This window comes from Poecilia latipinna, unplaced genomic scaffold, assembly GCF_001443285.1.
Source record: "Poecilia latipinna isolate Pla-1442-1.1 unplaced genomic scaffold, P_latipinna-1.0 Scaffold1485, whole genome shotgun sequence".
NCBI lineage: Eukaryota > Metazoa > Chordata > Actinopteri > Cyprinodontiformes > Poeciliidae > Poecilia > Poecilia latipinna.
The window spans coordinates 212,721-224,906 of record NW_015114101.1 but is presented as its reverse complement, the minus strand read 5'-3'; the positions used below and the strand labels follow the sequence as shown (position 1 = coordinate 224,906).

At 47.6% G+C, this 12,186-nt stretch overlaps 3 protein-coding genes across 9 annotated transcripts in view; 2 read left to right on the top strand and 1 right to left on the bottom strand.

Moving 5' to 3' along the window:
* Positions 1-9: 9 nt before the first annotated feature.
* On the top strand, positions 10-1,765 carry LOC106962994 (chromaffin granule amine transporter-like). The gene is made up of 7 exons (XM_015057688.1): positions 10-141; positions 223-301; positions 519-570; positions 699-762; positions 845-964; positions 1,043-1,176; positions 1,444-1,765. The coding sequence occupies exons 1-7, from the start codon at positions 66-68 to the stop codon at positions 1,561-1,563; spliced, it is 645 nt and encodes a 214-aa protein (XP_014913174.1). The 5' UTR covers positions 10-65; the 3' UTR covers positions 1,564-1,765.
* A 1,620-nt stretch (positions 1,766-3,385) lies between these two features.
* tti2 (TELO2 interacting protein 2) lies at positions 3,386-10,560 on the top strand. Of its 2 annotated transcripts, none has more exons than XM_015057698.1 (10): positions 3,386-3,489; positions 4,274-4,757; positions 4,826-4,992; positions 5,080-5,137; positions 5,497-5,625; positions 5,920-6,012; positions 9,073-9,254; positions 9,463-9,606; positions 9,680-9,839; positions 10,220-10,560. In XM_015057698.1, exons 2-10 carry the CDS (start codon positions 4,275-4,277, stop codon positions 10,307-10,309), a joined length of 1,506 nt encoding a protein of 501 aa, XP_014913184.1. In that variant the 5' UTR covers positions 3,386-3,489; position 4,274; the 3' UTR covers positions 10,310-10,560. The 2 variants fall into 2 exon arrangements, with proteins under 2 accessions (XP_014913184.1, XP_014913186.1); XM_015057700.1 differs by having other exon boundaries at positions 3,421-4,123.
* A 101-nt stretch (positions 10,561-10,661) lies between these two features.
* LOC106962997 (centriolin-like) overlaps positions 10,662-12,186 on the bottom strand; it is a 12,571-nt gene continuing 11,046 nt past the window's right edge. For 4 of the 6 annotated variants that reach the window (XM_015057692.1, XM_015057693.1, XM_015057695.1 and 1 more), the window contains exons 8-14: positions 12,015-12,117; positions 11,851-11,951; positions 11,714-11,781; positions 11,511-11,640; positions 11,220-11,287; positions 11,017-11,157; positions 10,662-10,939 (exon numbers count right to left, since the gene is read on the bottom strand). In XM_015057692.1, the coding sequence (XP_014913178.1) occupies positions 10,747-10,939; positions 11,017-11,157; positions 11,220-11,287; positions 11,511-11,640; positions 11,714-11,781; positions 11,851-11,951; positions 12,015-12,117 (804 nt within the window). In that variant the 3' untranslated portion in view covers positions 10,662-10,746. The remainder of the gene's footprint in view (positions 10,940-11,016; positions 11,158-11,219; positions 11,288-11,510; positions 11,641-11,713; positions 11,782-11,850; positions 11,952-12,014; positions 12,118-12,186) is intronic. The other 2 variants (XM_015057696.1, XM_015057694.1) reach the window with 2 other exon arrangements.

Genomic DNA, 12,186 nt, shown 5'->3' with positions numbered 1-12,186 from the left:
CATCCCTCCACCCCTCCTCCCCTCCATCCCTCCATCCCTCTGCAGGGTCTCTGTGTTTCGCCAACATGGGTGTGGCCATCTTGGAGCCCACGCTGCCCATCTGGATGATGCAGACCATGTGTTCCCCAAAGTGGCAGCTCGGTACGACCCTCTGGCCAATCAGATCTCAGCTTGCGGCCGGAGAGCTCTGATTGGCCATCGGCTGTCCTCCGTGTGTTGCAGGAATTGCTTTCCTCCCAGCCAGCATCTCCTACCTGATCGGAACCAACCTGTTCGGACTTCTGGCCAACAAGATGGGACGGTCAGTACCAGAACTCCTGGTTCTGGTCCAGAACCTGAGCTGGTGGTTCTGATGGTCAGAGCAGAAGTATTTCCTGAAACTGAATCTCTGGAAGCCCAAACAATGAAAGTGATCCGACCCAGTTCTGACCCTGGTCTGGTTCTGACCAGGCTCTGGTCTGGTTCTGGCCCGGTTCTGACCCGACCCGGCTGGTTTCAGGTTGTGTGTGTGTCTGCAGGTGGCTCTGCTCCATGGTGGGAATGTTCATCGTCGGAGTCAGCCTGCTGTGTGTGAGTCCAAGCCCCGCCCATCTGTTACCATGGCAACAGCCACTTTCATCAACACAAACACAGATTAACCGTCTCGTCATCCATCTTGTCTCCCACTCATGGCGATTCTGATGCGTCTCGTCTCCCAGGTTCCCTTCGCCACCAGTATCTACGGTCTGATTGGTCCAAACGGCGGCCTGGGCTTCGCTATCGGTGACCTTGACCTCCTGACCTCCTGACCTGATGCGACCTGTCTTGGTGTGGCGCTGTGGTGACGTGTGTTTTGCTCCTCCAGGAATGGTGGACTCCTCCATGATGGCCATCATGGCGTACCTGGTGGACATCCGCCACGCCTCGGTGTACGGCAGCGTGTACGCCATCGCGGATGTGGCGCTCTGCATGGGCTTCGCCATCGGTAACGGCACCAGGAGGACAACATGGTGGAGCGTCAGACTTCCTGCTGAATTCACCGTCATTCCCTCTGCTGTTCCAGGCCCGTCCACTGGGGGCGCTCTGGTCCAGGCGGTGGGCTTCCCCTGTCTCATGGTGTTCATCGGGGTGATCAACATCCTGTACGCGCCGCTCTGCTTCCTGCTGCGAAACCCGGCTGTTCGGGAGGAGAAGATGGTAACTATGGCAACTTGAGATGGAGGTCTGTGATTGGTCCAGATTAGATGGAGGTTTGTGATTGGTCCAATGGGTCCGGCCCTACTGGCCCTTCTGGTTCTGGTTCTAATTCTGGTGTTCCTCAGGGATGACCCCTGAGCCTCTCCATGTTCCCTGGTTTAGTGATGACCAAACGTCAGACCGTCCAATCAGCAGTCAGCCTGTTTTTAGACCGTCCAATCAGCAGCCTGTTCTCTGTCGCTGCAGCTGAGTGTTGTTGTGTTTCAGGCGATCATCGACCAGGAGTGTGTGATGCACAGGAAAAGCTACAACACGACCAGAGACAGCCGCGAGTTTCCTCTGAGCGACTACAGCGAAGAAGAAGAGGAAGAGGAGACGGAGGAGTGAGATGCTCGCGTCCTGCCATGGCGTCTCCCGAAGACACGTCTTCCCACTTCCTGTTCAGAGACAGGGGGGCTCAGCTCCAGCTGGAGGACATCCTCCAGGGTGTGAATACTTTAAAGACGCCTCAGCAGCTTCAGCTGCCGCTGCTTCTGGTTCCTCATGTTGTTCTGTGTTTGTGCAAAAATAACAGGACGATTCAACAGGCCTCATGTCTCCTGTGGTCTCTGAGCCGAACGTGTCTCACCGGGTTTCAGTCTTCACAGAAATGTCCTATAAGTCCAGTAGAGGGACATTAGGCACAGCAGCAGGGTGAAGCCAGAGGAGGAGATCACAGATTTATACTAAAAATAGTAAAAACGGGAAAGGACCGATTCACGACAGAGCTGCAATCTGCTGCAGCTGAACTGGTTTGGTTTGGTTTTGTCCAGTCCGGTTCGGTCCAGTTCATCTTAAAGCACTCCCCGGACTCAGGGTGACCTGATGAAACGTTTCTGCTGAGGATAAAAATAATTTATGTTTTTAAAACCAAAATATAAATATACATATTTTTTAATGATAGAAACATTTTAGTGACTGCTTTCATTCGGGTTCAAAGGTCGGCATGTTGTGATTGGACAGGTCAACTGTCCCTTCATGACACTTGTGTGTGCGTGCGTGTGTATGTGTGTGTGTGTGTCAGCAGCTTCAGAGACTTCCTGCTCCTTTCAACCATCAAGGCGGCTCCTTTGGTCGCAGGAACCGCTGCAGGCTGCAGATCTGATGCTGATTCATCATTAATCAGAGGATCCAGATCATTTAATCTGGTGCTACTGCACACACACACACACACACACACACACACACACACACACACACACACACACACAGGTTTCTGCAACACTCACTGCTGCAGAGCCGTTAAAAAAATTAAATGAAGAGATACATTATTGATCCCACAGGAAATGAAATGTTGCTGAAACTCATATTGTTCATTGCAGATGGTGAAGGCCCGATCCGTTGCTGAACTGAGTTTATGCTGATAAAAACCAGAAAATAATAAAACTTTGACCTCAATCTGAATGAAGCGGCTCTGGATCAGTCTGTTTTCTGTTTACAATAAATAATATTCATGTTTTTATTTATTTATTTATTTCTACTTTAAAGGCGACTGATTTTATTTTCAAGTCAACATTAATCAGATTTCCTCGTTTACTGAACACAAATACTCAAATCATTTCATTAAGCATAAAGTTGGTTCTGACAGGATCCAGCGGGCAGCAACAAGAAAAACTTTTAAAATCTGTAAAAATGTTGCTTAGTTTCCATTTTTAATGATTCAACAGGAAATAAACGTGATTTCACTCAGCCGGACTGTTCCTGATGGAAGGAGCGCCACCTGCTGGACAAACATAAGAACTGAACCCAGATGGCTGGAAGTCCTGAATAAAAAGGGAATTTTTTTATTTTAGGATAATTTGAGGACTATAAAAAGAAATCTACTTTTTACTAAAAATCCACGTTTTCTGGTAACCTGCATTTATTCAGCAAAGACAAAATGGTTTAAAAATACAAAACAAATTAAATATTCACAGAATTTCTTCATGGATAATATTTAATACGTTAAAATTAAAATTTTTGTTTATTTATTTATTTATTTATTTATTTTCATAATAATAATTATTAGATTTTCTCAGCTGGACCGTCTTTATAAAGGTTCTGTTTAAACCCTGACCCGGTCCGGTTTTCCTCCCTGAGGTCCAGATTCTGGTCCGGATCAGTAGGACTCCAGTTCCTGCTCCGTGTTTCCTCCGGAACACCAGGGGGCGGCACGGCGCTCCTTCTTCAGTCGGAAGTTGTCACCGGAAGTTCCCGCCAGCTGCATGTTCGGCTCGGCCAGCAGAAACCGAACAGAAACCCAATCGGAGCGGCTTCTGGTTCCGCGGATCCCAGGTCAGTTAGTCCAGCAGGATCCGGTTCATTTCGTTCCTTTGAGCAGTTCAGTTCTGACTCTTAAGATCCACACCGGTACTGCCTCATGCGGGAAGTTTGGTTCCGAGCAGCTGGAGGTTCCTCAGACCGGTTCCGGTTCTGGTTCCGTTGGAACCAGCGGGTCCAGTTCAGACTGTAAATAGGGTTAGAAATGAAAACAGTATTGGAGTTCATTCATTTCTGTTTCTGTACCAGGTCCTTTTACCAGTTCCAGAACCCGACCAGAACCTCTCAGTGTAAATTACCGTGAGAAATAATGAGATTTGGTTTTATATGAAAACAGGTTTTAATGCCGAAAAATGATGAGATGTTAGAAGCCATGCATATCATCCAGATGGATCAGAACCAGAGCTACATTCACCGTCCATCGCTGGTCCACTGAGCTCAGCTGATGGACGGAACCAGGCAAAGACTGGAGAGTTCAGCTTTTATTCTGCTCTGCAGTCTGTTCATGTATGACTGCCGGTAGACACACATAAACATGGTTTTATACGCTGCAGCGTGTAAGCAGTTAAAAGATTTGGAGGAAAGACAGAACCTACAACACCAGGAAGAAGAGAAACGGCAGCAGGAATCAGCTGCTTGGCTACTTCCGGTCAGCGGATCTGTTTCTCCTGTATTTTATGGTTTATGTTCATTCATTTTGTTTATTTTATCAGTTTTTTGTTTATTTGTCTCCTCTTAACCTCAGATGACGATTTTTTTCTTCCCGCATCGTTTTAATTTTTCTTCTTCTTCTTATCAGGATGGAGCTTTCACCTCTTCTTCATGACCTTCATCTCTCCTCCTCCTCCTCAGAGAAGCCACGCCCCTCTAATCCCCTCCCACCAATCACAGAGCTCCTCTCTGAGCTGCAGAAGAAGCTGACTGGGGTGGCTGAAAGCAGCACTCTGATTGGCCAGGTTGAGCATCTGTTCCAGGCGGCAGATCCTGATTGGCTGTTCCCTCCGCTGTTGGATGACCAGGACAGCGGGTGGGCGGAGCTTCAGGCAGCGTACAGCTCAGTGATCAGTGCTCTGATTGGCTGTGCCGCGCTGCCGGTCTGCGAGGAGGACTGCGGCTCGTTAGACGCCTCAGCCTATCAGAGCGTCCCGGAGCGGGCTGCCGCCGTAAGCTCCGCCCTCACAGTGCTGCTGGGGAACTGGGAGGAAGGGGGCGGAGCCAGAAGAGCCAGGCTGCTCCTCGCTGTGGCTCCACCCATCTACCTGTTCTCTGTTACACATTTCCAGGTAAGTTGCTGCTGACATCAGCATTGATTCTGGTGGTTCCGGTGGTTCTGATGGCTCCATCTCTGCAGGACGAGGTTTGGACCAGCGCCGCCTCCAGAACCGCGGCGCGGCGCCTTCAGGGGGCGCTGCTGAGGGCGGGCGGATGGAGAGACTCCGCCCACCTGCTGACGGGGGAGGGGGACGACAGGTGCATTCTGGATGGAGTCCTGGACATCCTGCAGCCTCAGCTGACCAGGTAAGACCAGAACCTGTGACCCGGTTGGTTCTGTCGGGACCTCACCTGGCCGCTCGTCACTCCTCTCACTTCCTGTTTGTGTCTCAGGGAGTCATGGCGACGGTGTGCCGCCTTGAAGCTGCAGTTCTCCTGGACGCTGCTGCAGGTTGGTCATCGCGTTGCCATGGCAACAACCCTGTGATGACAGCATGATGATGAAGTCTGAACGTTAATGATATAATATCACGGTGCTGAATATTATTGAACATTTTAAGGAGTTTTTTTGTAAAATAATGAAATAAAACTCTTAATATGAATATGTTTCTGAATATCCAGAATGTGAAATCAGTTTAAATCAGCTTCTGTTTATTGACCAATCAGATTTATTATAGATTCATTAAGTTTTTTTTTATGGGGGGAGTCAAAGCAAATACGCCACCTGCTGGTAGAAAGTGTTTCCTACATAAATGACCGATTAAAGTGTCTGATGTGTTGATCAGCCAATCACAGCTCTGGTTTTCACAGGTGACCCGCCCCTTCCTGTCCCGCTTCCTGCCTCGCCTCCTCCCCCCTTCCCTCCTCCTGAATGACGACTACAGGCCGGAAAACTGCATGCTGGGAGTTCGCTGTCTGCATCACATCGTTCTCAACACGGTCAGAACTTTTCCACCTATAATTAGAAATTAATATGAAATGTTTTGAGAGCCTCACGGCACACAGAGGGTATCAGTATTGTTGAATGCAGCGCGTTAGCATTAGCTTCCGCTGAATAGCATGTTTATATAGCGCCTTAGCGCTATATAAACATGTAGCGCTAAGGCTACAGGTTTATGATTAATGCTTTAGGGTCAACGCAGCTAACTTTTCAGCTTGTGGTGCTCACCGCTGCTCAGCCATTGTGGTGGTGGTGATGATGGTGATGATGGTGATGATGATGTCTATGTCCAGCCCGCTGCAGACCTTCGTCAATTTAACAGAGCCGAGGTTCTGTACCAGGCTCTGTTCAGACACCTGTACACGAGCGAGGCCGCCGTCATCCAGGTAGCACACACACACACACACACACACACACACACACACCTGTGTCCCTACTGTCAATTTTCTAAAATACTAGAAAAATGTTTAGTAAAAGGTTAGATCATTTCATTGAAAAGCAAAACATTCTGACTGATTGTCAATACGGCTTTAGAGAAAACCGATCAACTTCAATGGCTCTGATGGCGTTAACAGAAGAAATTATAGACAATATGGATAAAAGGAAATTTGCAATGATGTATTTCTGGATCTCAAAAAAAGCTTTTGATGCCATCAATCATGACATCTTACTAAAAAAGCTGGAAAGGTCTGGAATTGGAGGGCTGGCATTAAACTGGATTAGGAGCTACAGTGGAGAAAGGAAACTGAATTAGAAATACATTTTGTGGGAGTCATATTAGGCGATAAATTAGCTGGAAACCACAGATCAGTAAAATCTAAAATAGCCAAAAGTGTTTCTGTTCTGAGAGGAACTAGTTTCATCCTGGACTACAAATCTTTATTCTGTATAACACACTCATTGCACCACATCTAACACATTGTGTGGAAGTTTGGGGGAATAAATACAAAACAAATTTACAGCCATTATACGGCATACAAAATAAGTCAATCCGAATACATAAAGTGGGATGTTGGGACACAAACCAGTTATTTATCAAATCAAATATACAGAAATTCTGGGACCTTGTAGTATTTAAAACTGTACAATTCCAGTTTAAGGTCAGAAATCAGCAACTTCCACCCAATAGCTGACAGAGAGGAGTTATAATTTAAGAGTGAAGGATATTTTAAAAAACAACGTATTAGAACAACCAGGAAGAGTTTGTGTTTATCTGAGTGTGGAGTAAATGTCTGGAATGGACTGAATGATGAGCTAAAGAAAGTACAAATTTAAACCAGCTTTAAAAAACTCGTTAAAAAGGAGCTTACAGTACAGACCAAAGGTTTGGACACCTTTTCATTCAAAGAGTTTTCTTCATTTTCATGACTATGAAAATTGTAGATTCACACTGAAGGCATCAAAACTATGAATTAACACATGTGGAATTATATACTTAAAAAGTGTAAAACAACTGAAAATACGTCTTTTATTCTAGGTTCTTCAAAGTAGCCACCTTTTGCTGTGATACTGCTTGGCACACTCTTGATGAGCTTCAGTCACCTGAAATGGTCTTCAAACAGTCTTGAAGGAGTTTCCAGAGATGCTTAGCACTCGTTGGCTCTTCTGCCTTCACTCTGCGGTCCAGCTCACCCCAAACCATCTCGATTGGGTTCAGGTCCGGTGACTGTGGAGGCCAGGTCATCTGGCGCAGCACCCCATCACTCTCCTTCTTGGTCAAATAGCCCTTACACAGCCTGGAGGTGTGTTTGGGTCTTTGTCCTGTTGAAAAATAAATGATGGTCCAACTAAATGCAAACCGGATGGAATAGCATGCCACTGCAAGATGCTGTGGTAGCCATGTTGGTTCAGTATGCCTTCAATTTTGAATAAATCCCCAACAGTGTCACCAGCAAAGCACCCCCACACCATCACACCTCCTCCTCCATGCTTCACGGTGGGAACCAGGCATGTAGAGTCCATCCGTTCACCTTTTCTGCGTCGCACAAAGACACGGTGGTTGGAACCAAAGATCTCAAATTTGGACCCATCAGACCAAAGCACAGATTTCCACTGGTCTAATGTCCATTCCTTGTGTTCTTTAGCCCAAACAAGTCTCTTCTGCTTGTTGCCTGTCCTTAGCAGTGGTTTCCTAGCAGCTATTCTACCATGAAGGCCTGATTCACACAGTCTCCTCTTAACAGTTGTTGCAGAGATGTGTCTGCTGCTAGAACTCTGTGTGGCATTGACCTGGTCTCTGATCTGAGCTGCTGTTAACCTGCGATTTCTGAGGCTGGTGACTCGGATGAACTTATCCTCCGCAGCAGAGGTGACTCTTGGTCTTCCTTTCCTGGGGCGGTCCTCATGTGAGCCAGTTTCTTTGTAGCGCTTGATGGTTTTTGCGACTGCACTTGGGGACACTTTCAAAGTTTTCCCAATTTTTCGGACTGACTGACCTTCATTTCTTAAAGTAATGATGGCCACTCGTTTTTCTTTACTCAGCTGCTTTTGTCTTACCATAATATAAATTCTAACACTCTATTCAGTAGGACTATCAGCTGTTTGTCCATCTGACTTCTGCACAACACAACTGATGGTCCCAACAACATTTATAAGGCAAGAAATCCCACTTATTAACCTGACAGGGCACAGCTGAGAAGTGAAAACCATTTCAGGTGACGGCCTCTTGACACTCACCAAGAGAATGCAGAGTGTGCAAAGCAGTATCACAGCAAAAGGTGGCTACTTTGAAGAAACTAGAATAAAAGGCGTATCTTCAGTTGTTTTACACTTTTTAAGTATATAATTCCACATGTGTTAATTCATAGTTTTGATGCCTTCAGTGTGAATCTACAATTTTCATAGTCATGAAAATGAAGAAAACTCTTTGAATGAAAAGGTGTCCAAACCTTTGGTCTGTACTGCATTTCAAAATATGTTCTATAAAATGACTGTTTTATAGTTTGTAAATGCTATTGATGATATAAATAGTGCTTAAATAATTGTACATATTTAAATATCATGTAAAATGGAAACAAATTGTCATTTTGATGTTCTGACAGTTAATTGATTATAAATTGATAAGTATGAAAGGGCCAGGACATTATACGATATAATATCTTTTACCTGCTCCTTTTCAAACAGAAAATATAAAAGTGGCCTCTCACATGGGCATAATAATTTGTTTTACCTTTTATTTCCTTAGTTTGTTTCATTCTATTTTGGGGGTTTTTCTTTCTTGATTGTCTTTTCTGTCTGTTCGAAAATAAATAAATAAATAAATAAACTCTGACCCCTAACCCAAAAACAGCTTTTCCCTCATGGGGATCAAGAAATTGTCCTCAGAAGGAGCAGAGGGGTCCCACGACCCCCCAATGCAGACAGAAATGGACCTCACAAGGATATAAAAACCTGGTTCACACACACACTTTCTGACCCACTCTTCACCTCTGACCTCTGACCTGCAGCTCGTCCTCTCCTGCCTGCTCGACCTGCTGCTGGTTCTGGAGAAGCCCCCCTCCTCTTACTGCCGCAGGAAGCCATGTCGCCATGACGACGTGCTGCATCTGGTTCTGACCCACATGGAGGCGGAGCATAAGGTGGCGCTGCGGCGCGTCTACGCCTCGGCCCTGCTGCTCTACGTGGAGAGGTACGTTTGATTCTTACACCTTGACTCTACATCAGAACCCGACCCAAACAGTGGCCTCATGCTGTGATGTGTCCATGGTAGGCGTGGCCTCATGCTGTGATGTGTCCAGGGTGGGCGTGGCCTCATGCTGTGATGTGTCCAGGGTGGGCGTGGTCTCATGCTGTGATGTGTCCAGGGTGGGCGTGGCCTCATGCTGTGATGTGTCCAGGGTGGGCGTGGCCGTGTGCAGACACCTGCGGCGGCTGATGCCGGTTCTGTTGGGTTACCTGGAGATCGGGGATCCGCCGGATGAGTCGGTTCGGCTGAAGATGCTGGAGGTTCTGCAGTCGACCATCAGGCTGGCGTGGCCACGGTAACGGGAAACCCGCCGGAACCAGTTCTCTCTGAAGCACCTGACCCTAAAATCTGACCTCTGACCCCGTCAGGATGGCGAGCCGCGCCGATGCCCTGCTGCGCTGTTTGCTGCGGCTGCTGGTCGACGTCTCTGCAGACCCGGGACTCAGCGACTCGGTCCGGCTGCAGCTGATGGAGGGAAGCTCCGCCTCCCTGCGCCTGCTGGACGCCGCTACTCAGCGACGCGTTCAGGTGAGTCACCTGGTGGTGGCGCTGCAGCGATGCATTCAGATTACAGCAATTAACAAACAACACATTTTTATTAGTGTTTCTGTTTTTATCAATAAAAATAATCACAATAACAAAATTGATGTGGAAAGAAGAAAATATGTAGAAAATAGAATAAAGATTGCAACAAATATCCATTTAAACGTCAGATGAACAAAACTGAAAATGAAACCATTAAAAATAAAATATAAACTGATATGGAACACAAAGTAAAATGTTTATTTTTTTATCTATCATTTGTGTAAAAATGTAATTATTTTGTACAATAAAAATACATTTAACAATGATAAATTGTGAAGTAAATCCACTGAGCTGATTATTGATTCAGGTTTCTCTCTTTGCAGCGGCTCCTCCTGCAGGTCGACAGCCGCCACTGCAGCCCTCAGGTTCTCTGTTGCCTGGCAACCGTGACAGCAGAGCAAGAGCACACCTGAAGTACCTGAAGGCAGAGCTTTAAGAGACCGAGCAGCACAAACACCTGAACCGAGCCGGAACCGAGTCCGAAGGTCGGCCCACCAGAACGGGAACAAAACCAGCAGGAAGTGGGTTTTCAGAGTAAAACCCTGAGACGTTTTGGATCAGTCCTGGGGAGACAGAAGGACCCAAACAGGCCCAGAGGATCAGCAGCTGGCTGCATAAATCGAATGTTTTTTGGTTTCACACAATAAAGTTTTTCTGTAGATCTTCCTCTTCGTCAGTCTTTTATAACCCCGCCTCTTCCATGCAGCTCCTGCCTCTAACACGATGACCTTTTGTAGCTCCTCCTTTAGTGATCCACTGTGGCTCTGCCCTCCAATGGCGCTGCCTTCTTCTGTAGCTCTGCCCCCCTCAAATGATGAAGGGCGGACAGGACGTTCTGGTCCCAGACCTGTCAGTGCGTCTCCTCCGGTCCTCCAGCTCTCTGCTGCCCCCTGGCAGCCAGGCGCTGCGCTGCTCCTGCAGGAGAACCCGAGCTGTAAACGGCGCCCCCTCCTGAAGGTTCTGAACCTCCAGCAGTTACCTGACAGGTGAGAGAATCCAGGTGCTCCTGAGCCTCCTGACAGTCTGACAGCAGATCAGCTAGTCTGCACACACACACGCACACAGTGAGCCTGTCTCCTGGCGGTTTTTATTATGAAGGAGCTGCAGGTGCTTGCCTCACCTATTTGCAGCCCTGGTGACCTTTGACCCCAGCTGCTGCAGCTCCTCCTGTCGGCTCCTCAGCTCCTCCTCTATCTTCCTGAGGTGCTGCTCCTCTTCCTCCCTCTTCCTCCTCAGCAGCTCCGCCCCCTCCTGCAGCTCCCTGAGAGGACATTCCAGCATGAGGAAGAGGAGGAGGAGAAAGAGGAAGAGAATAGAGTTTACCTGAGGTGCCATGTGGCCTCCAGCAGACAGGTGGTGCTGTCCTCCAGTCGGTGCTGCAGCAAATCAGTCTGACAGGAACAGAGGAGGTCAGGAGGTTCTGGTGCTCAGAGTGTGTCCTTGTATTTGATGCTGTGGGAACCAACGCCTGGTCCCCACAAGGGGAAATGCTGTTTTTGGGTTAGGGCTTAGGTTTAGGACTACGGTGTGAATTGAGTTTTGTTTAATAGAAAAAATGGAAGTCAATGGAAAGTCCCAGCAAAGATAGAAAGACAGGTTTGCGTGTGTGTTTACGTCTCTCCTGGCCGTCCGGCGGCAGCTCTGAGCCTCCAGCAGCAGCCGGTCGGCCTGGCGAAGCTCCGCCCGTCTCTGCAGCAGAGTTTCCTCCAAACACATCAACTCATCACACACCTGCAGCACACTCCTACACACACACAGGTCTGTTTCTATAGCTTCATCAGTCATTTATCAGCAGATAAACAACGTGAATCTGGGACCTGTGTCGCTGCAGGGACCGTTGCATCTTCTTCTTCTCCATGCAGTCTGACACACATCTGCCTCCCTGCTGACACACACACACACAGATGAAAGCAAGTGCTCAGTGACAGCACCTAAGCTGGTGTGAGACCGTCACCTTATCTCTACGCTGTGACATCCTGCCCCCTGCTGGAGGACCCTGGGAGATCCCAGCAGAAACAACTTCAGTTGGGTCATTGGATGTCGGATGAATTCGTCCTGCAGGAAATCCATCATCAGCCTGTGATCCCACTCTGCCCACAGTGTCTGAGACACACTAACCTCCTGGAGGAAGCTCTTCCTGATGTCGCCCCCTGTCGGGAGAACTGAGGTACTGCAGCTCCAAACCGGAGTCCTGAGTCCCTTGAGAGGCCAGACTGGGAGCCTGAGACACAAAGCTGAACTTTAACCTCTCAGCAAATAAAACGAGATCTAATTAGCTGAACATGGCTAA

Excerpts from the sequence above, each read along its gene's own strand:
- tti2 (XM_015057698.1), top strand. The coding sequence starts at position 4,275 with ATGGAGCTTTCACCTCTTCTTCATGACCTTCATCTCTCCTCCTCCTCC. Across the intron at positions 4,993-5,079 it reads CTGCAGCCTCAGCTGACCAG|GGAGTCATGGCGACGGTGTG; the intron begins GTAAGACCAGAA and ends TTTGTGTCTCAG. Across the intron at positions 6,013-9,072 it reads GCGAGGCCGCCGTCATCCAG|CTCGTCCTCTCCTGCCTGCT; the intron begins GTAGCACACACA and ends TCTGACCTGCAG.
- LOC106962994 (XM_015057688.1), top strand. The coding sequence starts at position 66 with ATGGGTGTGGCCATCTTGGAGCCCACGCTGCCCATCTGGATGATGCAG. Across the intron at positions 763-844 it reads CGGCCTGGGCTTCGCTATCG|GAATGGTGGACTCCTCCATG; the intron begins GTGACCTTGACC and ends TTGCTCCTCCAG. Across the intron at positions 1,177-1,443 it reads CTGTTCGGGAGGAGAAGATG|GCGATCATCGACCAGGAGTG; the intron begins GTAACTATGGCA and ends GTTGTGTTTCAG.